The sequence below is a fragment of the Geotrypetes seraphini genome, chromosome 2, assembly GCF_902459505.1.
Source record: "Geotrypetes seraphini chromosome 2, aGeoSer1.1, whole genome shotgun sequence".
NCBI lineage: Eukaryota > Metazoa > Chordata > Amphibia > Gymnophiona > Dermophiidae > Geotrypetes > Geotrypetes seraphini.
In genome coordinates, this window is record NC_047085.1 from 352,797,240 (window position 1) to 352,819,814 (window position 22,575).

At 41.8% G+C, this 22,575-nt stretch overlaps 1 protein-coding gene across 13 annotated transcripts in view; it reads left to right on the forward strand.

The window, feature by feature from the left end:
* The window catches only part of TRAK1 (trafficking kinesin protein 1), a 203,285-nt gene that overhangs the window by 134,260 nt on the left and 46,450 nt on the right, over positions 1-22,575 (forward strand). For 12 of the 13 annotated variants that reach the window (XM_033930397.1, XM_033930399.1, XM_033930402.1 and 9 more), the window contains 5 exons: positions 940-1,070; positions 7,880-7,954; positions 10,862-10,999; positions 11,954-12,030; positions 18,472-18,702. In XM_033930397.1, the coding sequence (XP_033786288.1) occupies positions 940-1,070; positions 7,880-7,954; positions 10,862-10,999; positions 11,954-12,030; positions 18,472-18,702 (652 nt within the window). The remainder of the gene's footprint in view (positions 1-939; positions 1,071-7,879; positions 7,955-10,861; positions 11,000-11,953; positions 12,031-18,471; positions 18,703-22,575) is intronic. The other variant, XM_033930396.1, reaches the window with a different exon arrangement.

Below are 22,575 nucleotides of genomic sequence, written 5' to 3' on the forward strand. Positions count from 1 at the left end.
AGCAGTGTGTTTTCAGGGGGAGGAAGCAATGCATGGGAGAATTATTTAAGGAATCTGGATTTGGTTTGAAGACTAAATGTGCCGGGGTTTTTGGTCCTGAAAAGGGGGGGTGGGGGGGAGAGGAAAGGGTGGAATATTAGAGATATGGTATATCAGATTACTAAATAAACTAAACTAAAGGAGAATTCAAACTACTGGAAATGAAATAATACCCTAAAGAGTTGGTTTATAGAATCCCTGGCCTAGCGGAGTTGCTTCCACAGCAAGGTTAGGTATTTAAAAGTGGTGATTTCATGAGCCTAATGGATTTTAATGGGTATGGTAATGGCCGTACATTACTGAACAGAGTGACTGTAGTAGACAGCGGGAAGATCTCTAAAATTGGACAGTCTTAAAATGTAATTTGATATTTATATTTCACACTTGACCAGTACAGTATAAAAAAACACGCTGACTGGATGCTGGTTTGGTTGAGGGACTTCCTGCTTGTAGGACTTCTACTAATGCCAAATTAGTGGTGGAAATTCAAAATCGAGAGTTTTTTTTTTAAAGGAACTTTACACTTAAGAGGTCTCTCTGAATGTGAAATCCTCCTTATAGGTAATGTAATGTAATTTATTTCTTATATACCGCTACATCCGTTAGGTTCTAAGCGGTTTACAGAAAATATACATTAAGATTAGAAATAAGAAAGGTACTTGAAAAATTCCCTTACTGTCCCGAAGGCTCACAATCTAAATAAAGTACCTGGAGGGTAATAGAGAAGTGAAAAGTAGAGTTAGAGGAAAAATAAAAATAAAATAAACATTTTAACAAGACAGCATTGATCTAAATACTTTGGAAGGTAGAAGAGAGGAGAGAAAGGAATAGAAGTGTCTCAGTCTGCATGAGCATACCAGTAATTTTGCCTGTTTTCTTGTTGCTTGTATCTTGTTCAAGGAGATGCAAACATCCAGATTATCACCATCTCGGAGGAGTTAGCAAAGAAGACCGAAGATGCTGCACGACAACAAGAAGAGATCACGCATCTCCTGTCTCAGATAGTGGATCTCCAGAAAAAGGCTAAAGTTGTAAGGAGTCTGTATGTTAAAGGTTGAAGCTGTAATTGGATCCTGTTCATAAGTTTGCAGGCAGTGGCATAGAGAGGGTAGGAGGTGCCTGGGGTGGGGGGGGGGTGCCCCCCACACACCCAGAAGTGATTTCAGAGGGAGCAAGGCCAGTGCGAGCTACAGCCCAGAGTAGTTGCTCGTGCTGGCGAAGATTTAAAGTGGTATGGGGGGGGAGGGAGGGAGTATGGTTTGGGGGGTGGCAAGGTGTTGGCACCCATGCCAAGATGGCACTTGGGGCAGTCTGCCCTGCCCTCCCCCCCTTACTATACCACTGTATTCAGGGCTGGTATCTGACAACCTAGGCCAGGGGTTCTTAACCAGTGGTGCCCAGAAGGATGTGGAGAAGAATTCTGAGGCAATTTACTGAAACTTCTAGACAGAGTGAGAGTGTGGCGCAGTGGTTAAAGCTACAGCCTCAGCACCCTGAGGTTGTGGGTTCAAACCCACGCTACTCCCCCCCATTGCCCCAAGTACATTAGAAAGATTGTGAGCCCACCGGGACAGACAGGGAAACATGCTTGAGTACCTGAATAAATTCATGTAAACCGTTCTGAGCTCCCCTGGGAGAACGGTATAGAAAATTGAACAAATAAGTTAAGACAGTTATTAGGACAGAATTCATGTTTAAGTTTTTTATTGAATTTTTTTTCCATTTAACAACAAGTGTCATAAATTTTCATACAATTATCTTAACAATACACTTGATATTTTTATAATATATTTTATATATAACATTTCTTGTCTTATTTTTCTTATGGTTTTATATATCATATAATTGTAATTATTTTTCTTTTTGCTCAAGTAACTTGTTAGCTTGATAAACTCCTTGGTTTGGAGATGTTAGCAGTCACAGTTAGTGACATGTCTGTGTGCAGTATGGCCCCGATTATATATCGATCATAATAAAACCCAAGCGCGCATGGGCACTTCAAATGCCAAGATACCTAACTCTGTGATCCGTGCTTCTGTGGCACCGCATGCGCAGTAGGACCCTGCGGCGGTTTCTCTATCAGCCTCCGTTCTCATGCGCATACGTGCCAATGGCTTCCTCCCCTCTCCCACACCCCAGCCAGCCTGTGCCTCGACGAATGACACACAGACAGGGACTAGCAGCATTTCCCCAGCCCAGACCAGCAGCGCAAGCGGCCGCGGGCCATTTGCTAGGCTGGCCCACTTCGCTAATGTGAGGCTAGGAATATGCCTAGCACTTACACACGTGACCCTCATGTGCCTCTCCCAGGTCCATGATGTCATTGCAGTTGCACGCTGTGGATTTTGTACTTGCAGTTTACAGAATCCCAAGGATAGTTATGTGTGTAACTGCTAATTAATGCCAGATAACACCAATTAGCAGCTAACCATTAAATTAAGTTTTATGCATACCTGACTCTGGGCTAGATTCACAAACCTTACCAATCTTGTCCCAAGCAGTTTGCGACCCCGACCCAATTCACTAACCTTCTGGTCGATCCTGTCCACACCCGATCCAATCTGCACATGCAAATGAGGGGAAATGCATGCATAAGTAGGAAGGCAGCGATTCACTAAACCAACGAAGGAACACAGATTGGGCTGGCCAATCCAAAAACAATCGACTGCTGAGCACCAGTCACTCAGTTCCCTGCCGACTCTCCTGCTCTCTGCTTCCCTGCACTGTGAGCCCGTGTTTTAAACCTGCAGTTTTAACCCGCGGGTTTAAAAAGAAGCTGCACTGCGATGTGTTCTGCTACTCCAGAGAGAGCTGGGACTTGTGAGAAATGATTTCTTGGCCGGGGTGCTTTCGGATCTCTGAGGCATTAACAAAAATGTCTGCGGTGCCAGGTGCACTGACTCCAGAGTCTGTGGGACCAGCTTAGCTTATCCCGGGCAGTCACTCGATGCTCGGATCCTGTCTGGGCCTGTTGCATGTCTCTAGCTCCTATTCCCTGCCCTGGGCTCTTCGGCTCCCCCTGCCTAGTTTCTCAATCTCCCACCCCTCTCCCTTCCTCGCTTGTGCTGAGAGCAAGCGCATAAGCAGGCCATCTACAGGCGAAAAAGATGGTCTGCGCATGCATCAGGATCGCTCTGCATGATCGCTCTGGGTTCAGTGTGAGATGTGCCTCCGATTAAATTAATTTGCATGAGGAGGTGTAGTGAATCGGTCGCCCGGGAAGACTTGCCCACAGATCGCCCAAAAAAAGGAGGTTAGTGAATCTAAAATAGAAACATAGAAATAGACGGCAGATAAGGGCCACGGCCCATCTAGTCTGCCCACCCCAATGACCCTCCCCTACCTTTCTTTGTGAATAGATCCCACGTGTCTATCCCATTTGACCTTAAAATCAGGCACGCTGCTGGCCTCAATAACCTGAAGTGGAAGACTATTCCAGCGATCAACCACACTTTCAGTGAAAAAGAATTTCCTGGTGTCCCCGTGCAGTTTCCCGCCCCTGATTTTCCACGGATGCCCCCTTGTTGCCGCGGGACCCTTGAAAAAGAAGATATCTTCTTCCACCTTGATGCGGCCCGTGAGATACTTGAATGTTTCAATCATGTCACCCCTCTCTCTGCGTTCCTCGAGTGAGTACAGCTGCAACTTATCCAGCCGTTCCTCGTACGGGAGATCCTTGAGTCCCGAGACCATCCGGGTGGCCATTCTCTGGACCGACTCCAGTCTCAGCACATCCTTACGGTAATGCGGCCTCCAGAATTGCACACAGTATTCCAGGTGGGGCCTCATCATGGATCTTTAACTCGAGCACAGAAAATTGCACACTAAGCGTAAAATTGTATGAAAAAGTTCATAGAATTAGATGATAATGGTTTATCTAAATTCCATATTCATAAAAAAAATGTAGCCTGTTTCTTTTATGTAAGGTTTGTGCAATAAACTTGAAATGTAAGTAAACGTGACAGGGTTGTCCAGAAAAACCTAAAGTTGGAAAAACTGTGCGAATTCAAGTTTTCCTATGAGTTTGATTGAGCTTGATCAGAAAATAATAATAAAAAAAGTTTAAAGCTCATCCTGGGGTCCATCAAAGCCACTGTATACATAAAGCTCTGCTTTCTTAAAATTTGCTATTATTTTTGCTTAATGGAGCAAATTTCTTGGTATTATAGTTATAACTTTTATGTTTTCATACCCAGCAATGATTCATTAAAAAAGACATTTTGGGCCTCATTCTGGAAATGCCACCTACCACATGTCAATCACCAGTAGGCGCTGCATCCAGAATCGTGTCTTATTTTCTTTTACAGACACCTTAAATGTAAACTAGCATTTTACAGGTCTACATTTAAGGTGTCTGACTCACACCTATGAATAGCACCTAGACATATCTATGAATGCCTAAGGCCACTTTTGACATAAACCAAGCCTACGCTGGCTTTAGACGTCTGTAGGGCATGCCTGTACATCTCTGTATGCAATCGAACAACACCTACATTGTAGGCATCCTTCACCCCATCAAATTTTTTTTTTTTTAATTCTTTATTCATTTTAAAACTTTCATCAAGTGTACAAAAATTCATATTTATTATAAGATCATATACTTAAAACCCCTCCCCCCACCCAATGCTAAATTATGTATAAATAATAGAAAAATGGCCACAAATTTGGTCTTGGAGAATGAGATGTACAATGTCGGCATCTATGAGACAAACTTGTTTTTTTTTTTGTTACATAGAGCTTTTTGGACCCCAGTTAGATTACAAAAGTTAAATAGTTCTTTGTCTAATAGATGTTGGCATTGTAATCTGAAAGTGGGGACTTTGGATCATCTTTTGTTTTATTGTCCCCACATCTTAGCCTTTTGGAACTCAATCTGGGATCAAATAAATTGTTTATTGGAAAACCATGTAGCGTTGTCTTATGATGCTGTGATTTTTGGAATGTCGATGAGAAAAAAGAGTCAAATATCAGTGTGTAATAACAAACTTTTAATGATTCTGACTGGAGTTGCCATCCAACATATTACTAATAACTGGAAAGATCATAGTAGGCTTAATTTTAATTTTTGGTGGAATTCAGTATGTCACATATACAGAATGGAAAGATCAATAGCGGTACAGAATGGAAATTATAAAAATTTTATTAAAATATGGGAGCCATTAACATCTTTTTGTCATGATTAAATGCCATTTTTCCCATCAAATTTTAAAAAAAACATGCGTCCCAATTGGTCCTTTATATGAGGGTAAGGCGCCTACCGCTGCCTACACTTGGGACATCATTTTTAGAATTGGGCCCTTGATATCAAGTCTGTTTTATTTAAAAAGAACAATAAATCAGCACAGAAGTAACACTAGATCTCCAATATGTTTATTATAACAAGTTTCAAGTTTAATAAAAATTTGATTGATCGCCTATCTTAATTCTAGACGATATACCATAATATTTAAAAAAGATGGGCATTACAAGTTTAAAATACTCAACAAAAAAACTAATTACTAAGACAAAAACAGACGAACGAGAGACAAAAAGGAGAAGGGTAAACTAAATAAAGTCAAGAAAAGAGAACAAAAAAGGAAAAAAAGGAGGGAGGAGTGGGGTCGGATTCCATAGAACCTCACTAATGCAGCGTTACAACCACAAAAGAATAGGAAAACATTCTTCTGTCATCAAATAATGGAAAAGACAGTTTATGCAAAAAATCTAGCAGTATTTTATTAAATGAACCTTCAATATCTGCACTTTATTGTGGAAAATAACAGAAATGTAACATACTTTGCTAGTAGCTAAATGTATACTTTGGTGTAATCTACTAATAGCGTTCTAAACACTCAAACATTCAATGTCTTTTTGAGATAGGATAAAAAGACTGTGATGCTGTTCAGTTCCTTGCAACAAGGCCTCATGCTGCACAACATAAGGCCTTGTTGCAAGGAGTTGAACAGCATCGCAGGTTTTAACCCGACTATTTCAAGAAGACATTTGCATACTTGAGTGTTTGGAACACCATTGGTAGATGACTACACCATGAGTCAATCTATTTTAGAATGGATGCGTCGTCTAGACTTGCTTCTAGAGAATTGGTTAAGCATTACTCAACCTCTTAAGAATTGATACTCCAAATATTGCCCAAGTAGCAGAAATAATAGCAAATTTTAAGAAAAACAGAGCTTTATGTAATCAGTGGGTTTGAGAAATCCCAGAGTAAGTGTTAAATTTTTTTAAAATTATTATTGTTTTCTGATCAAGCACAATCAAATTCATGGGAAAAACTTCAGTTCGCTCAGTTTTTCCAACTTTACATTTTTGTGGACAACCCTAACATAACAGTTTTTTTCTTCTGAGATAGCAACTCTAGTGCAGACAATTGGTTGTAGAGGGATGGGAATGGTGCAACAGCAAGCATTGCAAGCGATGGAGTAAAGCATGGGGGTGGGACAGGGGAGGGGCTTGAAAGAGGGTAAGGGTCAGGTTTTTCTTTGTCAAAAGATTTGCAGCCCTAGTGTCAATTCTTTTCTGGCTGCTTTTGCTATTCCTGAACCATCTTTGAGTGCAGGTGGGACTGGGGTGGTGAGATATCAGTGATTAGCTCATTTTTTAATTTCTTTCTAACTTACTCCCTGTTTTACTAAGGTGCGCTAAATATATGCGCGCGCTAACCGCTAATGTGTCCATAGACTAACATGCACGCATTAGCGTTTAGCGTATGGTTAGCGCGCACTAAAATGCGTAACGCACCTTAGTAAAAGGAGCCCTTAGAGCAGGGGTGTCAAACTCAATCACATTAAGGGGCCGAAATCCAAAACACAGGCTAAGTCGTGGGCCAGACCCCGCCCAATCTTTACCCAATCTCTGCCCCAGATCCAGATCCCACCCCCATAATAGTACTAATTGTAACACCATTTTTCCATTCATTTTCATATATACACAGCAAAACAGAAAAAGTAGACAAATGAGATGTCAAAATTCAACCAAAACTTTTAAAAAGGATAACCTAAAAACAATGAACAACTAAAAGTATATTCTGCAATCTATAAAAACATATGTATCAACAAATGGCAAACAAGTCAATGTATAATGATTGAAGCTGTAATATGAAAAAGCAAATAATATGACTTGTGGTATGAAAGGCACCTATCCAGAAACAGAAGCACCCAAGTGAAAATGAATGCAATAGAGCAGGAAAACAACTAAAAGCATGGGACGTGTACAAGCAAGCCGGGAGAAAATGAAACCAGCAGTGAGCCAGCAGATATAATGAAGTTTAAAGGCAACGTGTGGCACATATAAAGAAATAGCATATAACTGAAGCAAGAAGGCGCGTAATAGTAAAACAGCTGTATACCAGGAGAAAACAAAATGGAAAATACCTGCCGTTGATGATGACAATATAAAACAGCAGATGGGAGCTGCAGTGTGCACAAAGCTGTGGTTGGCAGCTCCTCGCGCGTCCATCACCTGACCCGGAAGCCTTATCTCTGACGTCGCAACGTCAGAGGGAATGCTTCCAGATGAGGCGTGGGACACGTGAGGAGCCGCCACCCGCGGCTTTGTGCAAATTGTGGCAGTGAGGAGGGAGCCGGCCAGAAGATAACACCGGGGGCATCTCACCAAGGGCCGCATAAAACAGCCAGGCGGGCTGGATGTGGCCTGCGGGCCTTGAGTTTGACACCTGTGCCTTAGAGTACTATTTGCAGAGCATTTTTCCCCTGTAAATGCAAAATGGGAGAAAACATTTAGTAAAATGCCCACCTAGTAATATAGTAGAGGGTGACAGATAAAGAACAATGGACCCTTCTTGTCTGCCAAGTCCATTAATTAATTAATTTTCATATTTTAGTATGCAGTTGAAAATGAAGAACTTGTTCAACATTTGGGAGCAGCTAAAGATGCCCAGCGGCAGCTCACTGCAGAGGTAAATGTATTCTTAAATATTTTGTAAGTCAGTCTATTTTAGAATGGATGCATCATCTAGACTTGCTTCTAAGGAATTGGTTAAACGTTATTCAACCTCTGGCCCTTTTGTATGGCCAATGCACCCTTCTTTGACCTCTTAAGAATTGATACTCCAAATATTGCCCAAGTAGCTTCAGGAGCTACCTGGACCAATCTTTATTCTTCAAATATTTAGCCTGCAGATGTGTAAAAGGTGTGAAGGCAGAGTAGTTATATTTTAATTAAATATTGTTGTTATTTATTACTGTTCAGGTAACTATGTAATTGAGTCGGGTCATATAGAGAACTATTGTAAAGTCATCTGGAAAAGATGTGGGATTAGTTTTAGGAAAGCATATTCAACAATCCATTTTAGCCATGTAAATTGAACTGACTATCTGGTTAAAATCAGCCAGTTTATTTATTTGGTTAATCAGATAGCATGGCTGCTGGATATCAGCCCTATAGTTTTATTACATTACATTACATTAGTGACTTTTATTCTGCCATTACTTTGCGGTTATGAAGAAGTTTCTAGGGCCGCAGATTAATAATGCTTAATGCTAATAAAATCAATTGCCCCCTCACTGGCACTTCCTCTCTTACTGGCTCCCCTGTATTTTTCAAGTTGCTTAGAGAGCAGAAGCATCTTATATATGCTGCCTGCTCTGGAGGATCCCTCTGAGCCGTCTTATCCCTGAAGAAATAGAGAATTGTATCAGAGGGACATGGATGGCTCAGAGGGAGCCTCCAGAGCAGATGGCAGGCAATCTAATCTAATCCAGTCTTCGGTTTTGTATACTGGGTCATCTCCTGAAGGAGCTCGACTTGGTTCACAAGTAATTAAGATCAGAATACATAACAGAACTAGTATTTTAGCCCGTTACATTAACGGGTGCTAGACTATATGTCTGTCTGTCTTTATTTCTGTTTCTCTCTCTCTGTCCCGCTGCCTTTCTTTCTGTCTGTCTCTCTCCCTGGCCCCCTTTGTCTGTCTGTCTTTCTGTGTCTCTCCCTGTACCTGTGTCTCTCTTCTTTTCTTTCTGTCTCCCTTCCTCCCGCTGGTGCTAGAATATATGTCTGTCTTTCTTTCTGTTTCTCTCCCTACCCCTGTCTTTTTCTTTTTGTCTCTCTCCCTCCCTGGCCCCCTTTCTTTCTGTCTCTCTCCCTCCCTGGCCCCCTTTGTCTGTCTGTCTTTCTGTCTCTCTCCCTGCCCCTGTCCCTGTGTCTTTCTTCCTATCTCCTTCCCTACTTCCCTGTGCAGCAGCCGCTGCATTCCCTCTCCCTCCATTTCCCTGTGCATCATCATTTTTTCCCTCAGTCTAGCTTCTCCTGCCCCTCCTACACTCAGTACTTTAAACTTCGGCCCGGTCAAGGGTTTCTCGGGCTGACCGCCACCCGCTGCTGGTGGCTCCATGCTCCGTGCTCGGCCGCCATGACCTGCAGTCGCCGACAGCCGCCACGGCCTGCAGCCGCCGACAGCCACCGTGGCCTACAGCTGCCGTGGCCAGCAGCCGCCGACAACCGCCGCAGTCTGCAGCTGCCGACAGCCACCTCGGGGGGAAGAGAGAAAGAGAGAGATTTGCGCGCATGCGCCCTCCTACCTGCGGTGCCCTACAGCTCACAGAAAATAGGAGCATGCAGGTGGGAGTGCGCATGCGTGGCTTAGGGTTTTATTATATTAGATATAATCCTAAAAAAATAAAGATGCTTTTAATGCATCATTTCATAAATACACTAATAGTTAAGACCAAGAAATAAAATACACTATAAAACTAAGGGCTCCTTTTACTAAGGTGCGCTAGCGTTTTTAGCGCACGCACCGGATTAGCGTGCACTAGCCGAAAAATTGCCCGCTTAAAAGGAGGCAGTAGCGGCAGCGCGCGGGGAAATATAGAGCGCACTATTCTGTGCGTTAAGGCCCTAACACACCTTTGTAAAAGGAGCCCTAAGGTATTGCATGAACAACCACGTTTTTAGATCTTTTTTGAAATTGTTGTAGCTGACTATCAACCTTTCAGAATCTGGAAGTTTATTCCAAATTTCTACCAATTTGAACACCATAGATTTTCTAAGCTTCCCAACAGACTTAAGTCCTCTTAAAGAGGGAAACGATAATATAGACATTGTTGCATTGCTGCTGCTTTCTGAACAACTTGGAAGGTTTGGAGGGGGGTGAGGGAAGCAGAGAGAGCTTGATTTGGAACCGGGAGGGGGGGATGCGGTGAATCAAAGAGAGTGCACTGTTGGACTGGGTGGGGCTGGGGAGGAGAGAAGGGGAGAAGTTAGACCTGTCGGGGGCTGCAATGCAGAATGAAGTAGAAAGGGCATTTGAATTCAGCTGTTGAGGAACTCAAGAGGTTGCATTTTTTGGAAATGATGTAAAGGATTGGGTTTTTCTGGCTGTTTCTCTGATCCACATTAACAAGTTAGCGTACCTCAGTTTTTCCTATTTTATGAGTTGTGCGACAGAGCTTTATCATGTAAATACTGATTCCAAAATTGAAAAAGCCGCAAAGAGTTGGCATTACAACAAGGAAATATAAAAAATTTTAAGAAAATATGGGATCCATTGACTAAATATTCTAAAGATCAGATATCTTAACACATTGATAATAATAATATAGGGTTAGGGTGGGAAATATAGAAATAAATATGAGGAAAATGAAAAAACAAATAACAGGGGAAAGGGATTCAATATATATGATATGATATTGTACATACAACTATAATTATTATAAACTATATATTATGCTATTCATTTATTGTAAGAATGAAAATTTAATAAATAAAAAATTTTAAAAAAAGAAAAAGCCGCAAAGCCTGTTCTTCCAGTGTATGTGTTGTGTGTTTCATGGCGCCTCTCTCCTCCCTTTATGCATTCCAGCTGCGGGAGCTAGAGGACAAGTATGCAGAGTGCATGGAAATGCTTCATGAGACACAGGAAGAGCTGAAGAACCTCCGGAACAAGACCTTGCCTAATGCCATTTCAAGGCGCTACCACTCCCTGGGCCTCTTCCCCATGGTAAGAAGGTTCGCTCAAGGCAAAGCAATGCTCCACATTAAATCTTCCTATTTCATCTCTACTTTTCCACATACACCCTAACCCTCATCTCTATGGAAGCTCCTTTTTTTTTAATTTGTTTGGCAAATTTCTGAGATTATTCAGTCTTTTTAGTTTGTTAACTGCATAAACCTGCAAGGTTTTGCAGTATAGAAATGTGATTTGATGTTATGGATCTAATCTTCCAAGAATGCCTCTTGTGCACTGATTCCAAGATATGTTTTTTAGCCATGTCAGCTTAATTGCTAGGTTACAATCATAATTTTGATATCTGGTTGCTGTACTGTAAAAAAAATAATATAAGGATAGGTTTGTGAGCTGACTTCAGTATAGACAGGTACAGCATACTGAAAGTCTTCCTTTCCAGGGCTGAAGTTGCAGGTATTGCTTAGCCTGGGGATTTTGTGAAAAATAACATGCCAGGCATGACTGTATTTTTTAAGCATGGTAGTGTTTTGGTGGTACATTAAATATTTGAGGGTGCAGAATAAATTAAATCAGTATACCTATATATAATTTAGAATTTCACTATTTATAAAAAATATTAACACATCTTAAAGACCAAAATTGGTAGTTCAATCTAACTCTTCCTAGAGGAACTGCATGGACTAGCTAGCTGTCAAAAGAAAGTGTATGCTGTCAGATTGATTGACTTGCTCTTCACTCCCAGTCCTGAAGGGCCCCAACAGGTCAGAATATCCTGCATAAGAGTTTTACTTGCCTACTACCGCCATTGCATAGAAATCTTTCTCATGCATATACATTTGGAATGTCCTGAAAGGCTGTCCCATTGGTAGCCCTCCAAGACTGGGGTGGAATGCAAAGGGCCTACAGGTTTCTCGCAGCTTCTAATTGTTTTCATTTTGTCCAGATTGAAAGTCATATCTATTGGTTTCTATGTCTTCTGTGTCCTAGGACTCTCTGGCAGCAGAAATCGAAGGATCGATGCGTAAAGAACTGAACATGGACGAGCCTGATTCTCCTGAACTGAAGTATGCACTTCCTACTCTGTGAAAGAGTCATTTTGACAAAGAGCCAAAAACTCTAAAGCATGTCTATACTACTTGATTTGTTCTACCATGCTTTCCTCTTTTTCTCCCTTGAATCCTTCTCCTGTATACTACCTCCTCTCTTGCTCTTTATCAGGAATAAGTTAAAGTTATGGAGAGTTGAGTGAATTTGAGGAATAATTACGTTAACCAAAACCTCCTATAATTTATTGATAAGTTCTATAGACCCCATAGTAGGTAAAAAAATAAATAAATAAAAACACTGTCTAATAACATAAAGAGCAAAGCAGACAAAGTCTCTTATGAGCACCATCACTGTTTTAAGAATACACAGAAAACTATAATCTGAAGCTATGGTGAAGTGATACAGAGTGATTTATGTGTTCTCTTAAGCAAATCATTTTGTTCCTGACAGTGTAGAGCCTTTAAATTATGTATAGGCTGCAAAGTCCAGAGAGGACAGGTAGTTCTGGAATATTTTGATCACAGAGTAGTTTCTTGTGCAATAGGGACGGATTGTCTTGACCAGCGGGTTAAACCCCCATTAGTTGTGAGGGTTGTAGAGAGCCCACTGTTGTTTTCATGCTCCACCTCCCATCACTCTGGGATGAGCTCCACCGCCTCAGTCTTACTCTCTACAAGTGAGGAGTAGAGAGCCTGTCTGTTTTGCTTGAGTTTAATCTTTATTATTTTCAGGATTTTTATTATTCGTTCAGAGGCTTTTGGTGCTGCAGAGGATGCCAGTCACCCCGGGGCATCTCTGGCTGAGAGAAGATACAAACTCTCAAGGCTGATGTCTATAGCTCACAGGCAAATACCTCGCATGATTCCTGTGTGGCAAGTCTGCATCAGTAATTCTCAGAACTCAGAGTCCGTACTCTTGGGAGTAATCTCGCCTCAGGTTCGTCCGCAGTGGGCTTGAGTGGCTCGCCCCAGGTTCTGTCCACAGTAGGCTTGAGTACAGACTGAGCAGGTCCTATGGCAGTTTTTCCAAGATCGGGGCCGACTAAGTTTCTCCCCCCACAATGAGGCCCAGTCCTATGTCAGGGACTGAATGGCAGTCTGAAGAAGCAAGCCTTCTGTTGGACTCCAGGTTTGTCTGCGGCAGAAATCTTCTCTCACCTCAAATCTGAGGTTTTCCTATGCAGCTCCAGCACAGCAGCATGGCACAGTGAGTTAGGTTATTGCAGTCTATGGGGAAAATCGAAGTGGAGGGGGTGGGGGGGGGGGAGGTTCCTTTAAAAGTTGGTTTTGAAGGTTTCAATTCCTAACCTCCCAAAACCCCTTCCCTACATTTTTTGTGTTTGTATTTTTTCTCCTCGGGCCATTTTAGGCACCAGAATCGCTAATGCGATGGCCATCTAGGATTTCTCAATTTTATTTTAAAAGCCTCCATTTGCCGAGGGGGGCGTGTCAAGATGGCGACGATGTGAGGAGCAGTGAGAGACGAGACGAGATCTCTCCGAGTTTGCATATCTTTAATAATAATTATACCTCGATGCCTCATACGAAGAGGAAAGGGGTGGTTAGGGGTCCTTCCTCGCCGGCCCTGGCGTCCACCCCACTTCAGCAAACCATGGACCACTTCTTTTCTGCTCTTCCGGCACCAGCATTTTCCGGAGTGGAGAGCCTGGCTTTGGGCGGCGAGTTGAGGGAGTCGCTTGCCCTTTCGGGCATTGAAACATCCTTGTCTCCTCCGGTTGCCCTCACACCTCCGTGTCCAGCGACCGCCGAGGCGCTGGGGAGGGAGGCACGCGATCCCGGAAGTGGAGGCGCGGGGTCTCCTGGCGGGGGTACGGCATCCGAGTTTGGTCAGCTGATGGAAGCAAGCAAGAGTGGGGAGAATTTGTCTTCACCGACGGAGGTCTCCTTACACAATATCTGGTCGTTGCTTCAGCGGATGGAGACAAAAATGGGAAAATCTTTGGAGGAGGTAACTAAAATAGTGGAGAACTTAGACTCATTGACTAAAACTGTGGAAACAATGAAATTGAACTCTGTTGGCTCAAACTAAGCAGATGCAGGAGGAGATACTGCATCTACAACAGTTTAAGGTGGCTTCTATTAAAGATAGTACTTCTATACATAAAAAATTAGAGCAATTTGAAAATTTTAATAGACACTTGAACCTCCGTATTTTAAATTTTCCCCAAATTCCGGGTATATTGCCTTTTGACTTATTGAAAAGATATTTGATTGAAAATTTAAAGATTTCCTCAAATTGTATTCCTCCAATAAATAAAATTTACTATTTACCAAATAAGAAGATACCTGGAAGAGAAGGAGGAGAGAATGAGATTGAGAAAGATAGAAAAAAAATAAAAATAAAGAAAGAAATAGAATTTGCTGACGTGACTGCTCTTCTTGAACAAACAATAACTGTGGACACTGATAGAGCTACGCTCTTAGTATCATTTGTTTTTGAACAAGATGTGAACATGATTATGAAATTGTTCTTTAAAAACTCACAAAAGTTATTTGGGAAACAGAAAATATGGATATACCCTGACGTCGCAAAGACTACGCAAGAACGGAGGAAATAATTTCTTTCTATGCATCAAGATACCATTAATTTTGGAGCAACGTTTCTTCTAGCATACCCCTGCAAATGCTTGGTTAAGTATTTGGGAGTCAAATACACTTTTTTTTTCTCCAAACCATCTGAAGGAATTCCTAGATGTGAAGAAGATCATTAAGGACTGAGGGATAACGAAATTTTAATAGCTGGTGCTTAGATACATTAAGCCTATTTGTTAATTAAATTCTTCTTTAATTTTTCTCTCATATATTTTCTTGAATGACCACCCCGCAAAAATTGAGGTCTAAGAAGGGGATAAAGAAATACTTTTTATTTTCATATGTATGAGTTTATAATACTTCTGTGTAGTTTGCCTCCCTGTGTTTATTGTAGCAAGATGTATTCTTGTAAATTTTGTTGAATATAGAAATAAACAATTAAATAGAAAAAAAAAAAAGCCTCCATTTGCCTCAATACCCCTTATTTTTGACAGAAAACAGTACAGATGTACTCCTCAGGTGGAGATACTTCAAATTCGTCAGATTTGTGGCGGATGCTGAAGGGAGTCGGCGTTCCGCATGGTGCATGAGGGGGGGAGCAGGAGTTTTGGTCTTCAACTCCCCTTCTGGTGGTTTAGGTGCTCAGTGGAAGCATTTTCTAGGCCAGAAATTCCAGCAAAATCCATAGAAAGCAGACTTGGCATCCCAGGCGAAGCGCAGTCATGTGCCGGTGGACAAACACCAGAATCCAGGCCGAGAGACCCTCTGGTAACCTGGGCAGTGGTTCGCTTCTGAATTCATATACATGATGTATGAAGCCTTTTTAGGTTTCAAAAGACGGTCTAACCCCGCGGGGACATCAATGGAGGTAGCGCCAGGATTTTTAGTGAAAGGCTCAGGGTTCACCCCAGGAAATCATGCATATTTCAAAGGGATCCAAGTTCTGATGGATTCAGAGGACGAAGGTTCACAGTCCATGCCTTTAATTTCTCATTCAGAGTTCTCCGCTCTGGGAGATTCAGCATCTCAGCTGTGAGGGTCTGACCATGATCAGGTGACATCCCTGAATCTCAAAGAGGATCCAAGGGTTGAAAGAGTAGTCAAACCCTCCGGGGCTGTAAGGTTTGATTAATTGTGGAGGTGCGCCAGGAGCTAAAGTTGGAGCTGCCTCAAGCCTCCTCGGCAGCACCAAAGATCAGAATGCCTGTTTTCCCTCACATTCAGAAATTACTAAGATGTTAACAGATCACTGGAATGTTCAGTGATAGAGTGCTTCTACAGGTCAGAACTCACCCAGGTCGAGTGATTCTAGTAGATCCAGATTGGCCAAGGTGGCCATGGTATGTAGATTTAGTACATCTGTAGAAGGATGAGGCTCTCAGTCTTCCTTGTCATCTGAATCTTCTCTCAAAGGGGTCCCATCATCCTGGAGGATCTGGAGCGCTTTGGTATTATGACATGGTGCTTGAGCACAAAGCCTTAGGGTGTAAGGCTATTCACCTGACGTTATTGCCACACTTCTGAGTTCTAAGAAGCAGTCCACATTAGAGGCCTACATGAAAGTCTGGAAGTGTTTCAGGAACTGGTACGAGCAAAAATTCTCAGACTTGGTGACACCAGTTTCAATGGTGCTGGACTTCTGCAGGAAGGTCTGAAGAAAGGCCTGGCAGTTGGCTCTCTCAAGGTTCAGATAGCTGTACTTTTCTGCTTCAGAGCACAGATTAGAAAGTGTTTGTTGGCATCCCATCAGGATGTATCCCTCCAGTGTGCCAGCCCTTTCCATCTTGGAACCTAATCTATTCCTGGGGGCCCTTTCAAAGGCCCTGTATGAGATTCTAGAGGAGACGCCCATGATAGATCTGATGGTTAAGACAGTTTTCTTAGTGGCCTTGATGTTAGCGAGAAGGGTGTTGGAGCTGTAGATGCTGTCTTGCAGGGAACCATTTCTTCGCATCACAAAGGCTAGCATCTTTATTTGAATGGTCCCTTTCTTCCTACTTAAGGTTGTGTCCAGTTTTCACATGAATCGGTAGGTGCAACTCCCAGTTTTCACACCTATGGGAGTAACAGATAGAATGTTGTAAATTTTGGATGTGCGACGAATTTTGATTCATTAATTGGCAGTGACCAACAAATTCTGGCTGCCTGATTACCTCTTGGTGCTTACGAATGAGGCACATCGGGAGAGACCGGCATCTAAAGTGACCATATCCAGGTAGATCAGGATGGTCATTTCTTCTGCCTATATAGGAAGTGGAATGCAGTCTCCAGTGATGGTGAAAGTGTAGTTCACTCGCAGCATCACGTCATTTTGAGCAGGGTTTAGAGCAGTCTCATCTGTAGAGATTTGCAGGGTGGCTACTTGGTCCAATCGTTACATGTTTACTACGTTTTACAGGATGGATATGGTAGTTGGGCTGGACACCGTTTTTGGGTCCTGAGTTCTAGTAGCAGGCTCATCTGTCCCACCCTAGGAGCTAGGAACTGATCTGATACGTCCCGCTGGTCAAGACTACCAGTCCTGTTGTTCAAGAAGAAAAGATTAGGTCCTTAGGTTCCATGTTCGTTCTTGTAAACAGGAATAGTAGTCTTGATGCCCGCCCTGTCTGATATATACTAGCCTGCTTTCTGCTTCAGACATGCCTGCTTAGTCAGGTGTCTTGTTTCTATTGCCTACCTAGTAGGGTCAGAAATGAAGAAGAATTCACTTATAAGAGCTACAGACCTATTGGTGCAGTTGGCACACTGGTAGCTGGTTCCTTTTTATTACCTCAAAACTACATTAAAATATCTAAATCCACTCTAATGGAAAAGTGCATTCTATAACGGCGAAAAATTTCTGCCCAATTGCACAGGAAAAGGCCTCAGAAATGGAGCCTATGCACAGTCATAAACTGAATAAATCAGCGTAGCTTATCAGCTCCTTGCTCCAGTCATTGGCCAAAAACCTGTTTACAGAAACTCTTCCTTTCAGCTTAATATGATTTTTTCTAAACTTTCTTTAACTTTTTTAATACTTTTTTTTTATTATTATTATTATTTTTAAATACTTAATTTTAAATACTTTTTGTCAATGACCTTCTTTGAATTTTTAAAGCACTCATCCACTCCACTGAAAAAGGTGACTAAAGTCAATTATTTATAAGCAATGTTGAAAAAAGCCATTTAACTGAAAGCAGTTTTTGCCTGTGAAAATGCCGGGGCAATGTTAGCTCAAAGAAATGCCGACGCGGCCAGCGTTTCGCGGGTTTATATTTTCATCCGCTGCGTCAGGGCCATAATTTAGGAATTCCAGGCTTTTCTCTCCAGTTCGTCTGTCTGCGGGGTTACTAGCGTTTGGCTGTGGTTAGCTACCATAGTTCTTTAATGTTTGCATGTTGAGCAGAATCGACTTATGGGGGAGTTTCCCTGCACCACTCTCTTATGTTTGCACTGTAGGACTCGCTAGAAGCTTTGGTACCGACTGAGTGAATGGAGCTCATCACAGAGTGATGGGAGAACATAAGAACGTAAGAAACGCCTTCGCCGGATCAGACCTAGGTCCATCTAGTCCGGCGATCCGCACACGCGGAGGCCCAGTTAGGTGCTCCTTATTGGAGACCTGGATTTCCCGTATCCCCCGATGTGATTTGTAAGAAGGTATGAATCCAACTTGCGCTTGAAACCCAGAACAGTAGTCTAGAACAGTAGAGGTGGCGCAATGAAACAAACACTGGGCTCTCTACAACCCTCGCAAGTAACGAGGGTTTAACCTGCTGGTCAAGACCGCCAGCCCTGTTTACAAGAAAGAAGATTAGCAAGGTAAGAACCTAATCTTTCCTTGTTTCCTTTCTTCCTTTTTTTAAAAGTGATGTTATACATTTTATTTATGTTTCGCTTGCCCTCGGTGTTGTACATGTGTTTTAGCTGCACGCAGCAGCGGCGGATATTTGAGACAGTGCGCAACGTAAACCAGGTTGTTAAACAGAGATCCCTGGCCCCATCCCCCATGAACATCCCTGGCTCTAACCAGTCCTCGGTGGTCTCCAGCTGTGCCAGCACCCCACGCTCCAGCTTCTATGGCGGTGATATCTCCAACATTGTAATAGACAACAAAACCAACACCATCATCCTAGAAACGGACGCTTTGGACATCTGGTCAGTACTTTCTTTACAATACAGTACAATAGGCACTTCTACCCCACAAGATCCCAAAAGAGTGCTATGTGACTACAAGCTTAAGAAACTGGGCATACTTAGGGAGAGTACAATAATAATTAGTTGAGGTAAATATTACATTAAGATGGTTTGTTAAAAAAGTGCAAAGAGATACTTCTTAAGTGTTTTTTCTAAATAGGGCGCAACGAGTGATCTTCCTTATTATTTTTTTTTTTTTATAGTTAATGAGTTTTTCCATAACATAACATAGATTCTTATATGCCGCAGCGACCTCATGGTTCTGTCAGTTTTACAGATCAAGAATTACTAACAATGTGTAGTAGATCACAATAGGAAAACGTACAATCAGTGTCCCATATATGGCAAGATGGATCAGGATCAAGTATGCGTATTTTATACCACATTCGTATCATCCAAGTACAGGTCTTGTCTAGCGTGGGGGGACATCTTATAGAGGAACTTAGCAAGTAGAATGAGTAATTACTAGATTGTCGTTTCAACATTGACTTGATGATGAGTTTGACTGTTGGGCAGACTGGATGAACCTTGAAGGTTCATTTACTATCTTACTATACCACCAAATAGATCACTCATTTTGGGTTATGGTGTTGTAATAAAGGCAATATAATGTATCTGTTAAAGCTGGATTCCTGTGTGTTGGGTAGACCATCAGAACTAAATACATTGCAGAGAAGCCTTGGAGCACACCTTAAAAAAAATAATTTGAGCTCTAACTGGAAGCCAGCGTAATTTCAATAAGAGCAGAGTACCTGATTGTAAATTGCTTAGGTAACTTTGATAAGCAGTATATAAATACCTAAAATGAATAAAAATAAAATAAAATAGCTTTGCAAAACTGAAGGTTAAAAAGATTCCATTATTATTTTCTTTGGCGGCTTTTCCTTTTGTATCCACTAACTGTAATAGCAAACCCATTTTGGTTGCCAGGACGTTGGCAAGTGTAGTGAAACAAGTCAAGATTTTGATGCATTGTTGACATGCTGTAGCAAAAACCACCACCTTTGCTAGTTTGCTCCATGAAACTCTTTAGCACACATGATGGTCTATGATATAGCTTACCAGTCCTGGGCTAGTAGTGAACACTCAATTCAGGGCTAGTGCTGTCCTGCTGGACAGTTAGTAATTTCTATCTGATGAGAAATTAACAATCTGCTTCTGTGACTAGGCTAGCAACAAGTAAATTTCATCTAAACTTTGACTTGGCTGTTAAGATAGTAAATGGAGAAAATTTGTTGGGCTAACAAAATGTTAAAACCTAATCATCAGCTTTGACTCTATCCCACCACTTCTTTCCCCCTTGCTGGCAGTTCTTAGTCGTTTGCCTCCTCTTTCCATGTTCTCTGCCCCTTCATTGCTGGCGACATTCGCATGGCACTGCTGGCCAGGAACTGGAGTCGTAGCTACATAGACCTGCTTTCCCTCTGACTTCAGGATTGCCATTTTGCTGTGCTCACTTGACTCAGTAGGGCCTTGTGCACATGCCAGACATCATTAAAAGTGGTTGCCCCAAACCATCCTGGAGTTCATACTCTACTTAGTAATGTCCCTTCAGATTAGGGTAACCATATAGCTCAGGAAAAATGAGAATGATAATAATAATAATAACTTTATTCTTCTATAACGCCATAGTCATGAGACTTCTAGGCGGTTCACATTGAAGAGGGCTGGACAGTCAGCGAGTTACATTATGCAGAGATAAGAGAAATACAGCATGCAGAATAAATTATTGTCTTATATGCAGGAGTGGACATGTTTGAAATATTAGAAATTGATTTAGAGGATTGTGTAGATACTTTTTAGATGATATTTCTGTCGAATAAGTTGAAATAAAATTAATAATAGGGATGGAGGGAGGGTAGGGTAAGGATTTCTTTTAAGTTAATAGAGGATAATGATAAGTTTTTCAAGTGTTTAACTAAGTGTTGTTTCTTATAATTCTTGTACACTTTATGAGAGGGTAAAATGAATTAAGAAAAATAGTGTTGGGAGGGAGAGTGGGTTATGGGTTTATATATATATATATATATATATATATATACAATTGTTATTGTTTTGATGGATTTATCAAGTGTTGTTTCTGAGACTATGTATGATTTTTCTTGTACACTTGTTGAATGATTAAAAAAGGAATAAAGAATTAAAAAAAAAAAAAAAGGCAGTTTTTATGGGTTTTACTTCCATTGCTTTCAATGGCAGTAAAACACAGATGTCTCAGTCCTTTTTCCGGAACCATATGGTAACCCTACCTCAGATAAGCAAGCATGTTTAGAAGATCACACAAATTAGATTTTTTTTTTTATATCAGATGATCTGTGTGGTGGAATATGCTGACTGAAATGGTTCGGTTATCCACAGATGTGAAAAAAGTTTAGCTTTACTCAACACCTTTTTATTTAAGGAAGTTTTTATGTGATGCTTATTTGTGAGGAAAGAATGGTACATAAATGTACAGCTTTGAGGAAGGAAGTGTTAGGGCTCCTTATACAAAGGCGCGCTAGCGGTTTAACGCGTGTAATAGCGCGCGCTAAGCCGCCAGACGCGCTAGCCACTACCGCCCCCCCTCTTGAGCAGGCAGTACTTTTTGGCCAGCGCGGGGGTTAGCGTGTGATGAAAAGTCACGCGTGTTAACCCCGCTAGCGCGGCTTTGTAAAAGGAGCCCTTAATAATTGTGATTTTATGTAAAAATATACTCTGTTCTTAAATGATATGCAGTAATAGATAGAAGATTACTGCACAGGTCCTGGACCTGCTGAGCCACCGCGTGAGCGGACTGCTGGGCACGATGGACCTCGGGTCTGACCCAGCAGAGGCATTTCTTATATTCTTATGTTCTTATGTCATCCGCCTAGAAATGATATGATAGTGCAGAATATAAATGTGATAAATGAATAAATGTGCATACGAGGTATTTTCAGTATGACTAATAGTCCATCTGTCACTGGGGTTTGGTTTTTCATTTGTTCAAATGTTTTTGATCTCATCTCTCATAATATTTCTAAATGAGTTGTAGAATATATTTTCACAGTAATCTAAATAAACTTGCATAAAATTTACAAAATATTAAACTCATTGAAAAGATTAAGGGCTCCTTTTACAAAAGTGCATCAGGGCCTTAACGCTCGGCATAGCATGCGCTAAAATGCCGCGCTCTAGCCGCTACCGCCTCCTCTTGAGCAGGCGGTGGTTTTTCGGGTAGTGTGCGCTAATCCGGTGCGTGCGCTAAAAACGCTAGCGCACCTTTGTAAAAGGAGCCCTAAAACAGACTGCTTAGCATTTAAGGCAAGTGCTATTGGAAATAAAAAGGTTTCTACGATTTCTATCGGCTGCAAGTGCTCAAAAGTTGCAGCTTGTGTTCCTGCACTACCTCAGTCCACAGCTGTAGAAATGAGGAGGAGGAGTTTTGGAAACACAACCTTTAGATTTGCCACAGAAAAGAAAGTTTATAACTGTTCGCAAGAAGCTGATTTCTGAAACGAGAATTTTATTGAGTGAGGATAAACAGGGAGTTTGACATTTCTGCCGCATTTGGTGCAGTTTAAGAACATAAGAAATGCCTTCACCAGATCAGACCGAGGTCCATCAAGTCCGGCGGCCCATTTAGTTCTCTATTATGAAAAGCTGAAATTACCGTATCCCTCAATATGATTTGCAAGAAGGTGTATATCCAACTTGTGCTTGAAACCCCGAAGAGTAGTCTCCGCCACAACACCCTCAGGAAGAGAATTCCAAGCGCCCACCACTCGTTGTGAGAAACAGAACTTCCTGGCGTTCGTCCTGAACCTGCTGCCACCCAGTTTCAGGCTATGACCTCTTGTCCGTGTCACATCTGAA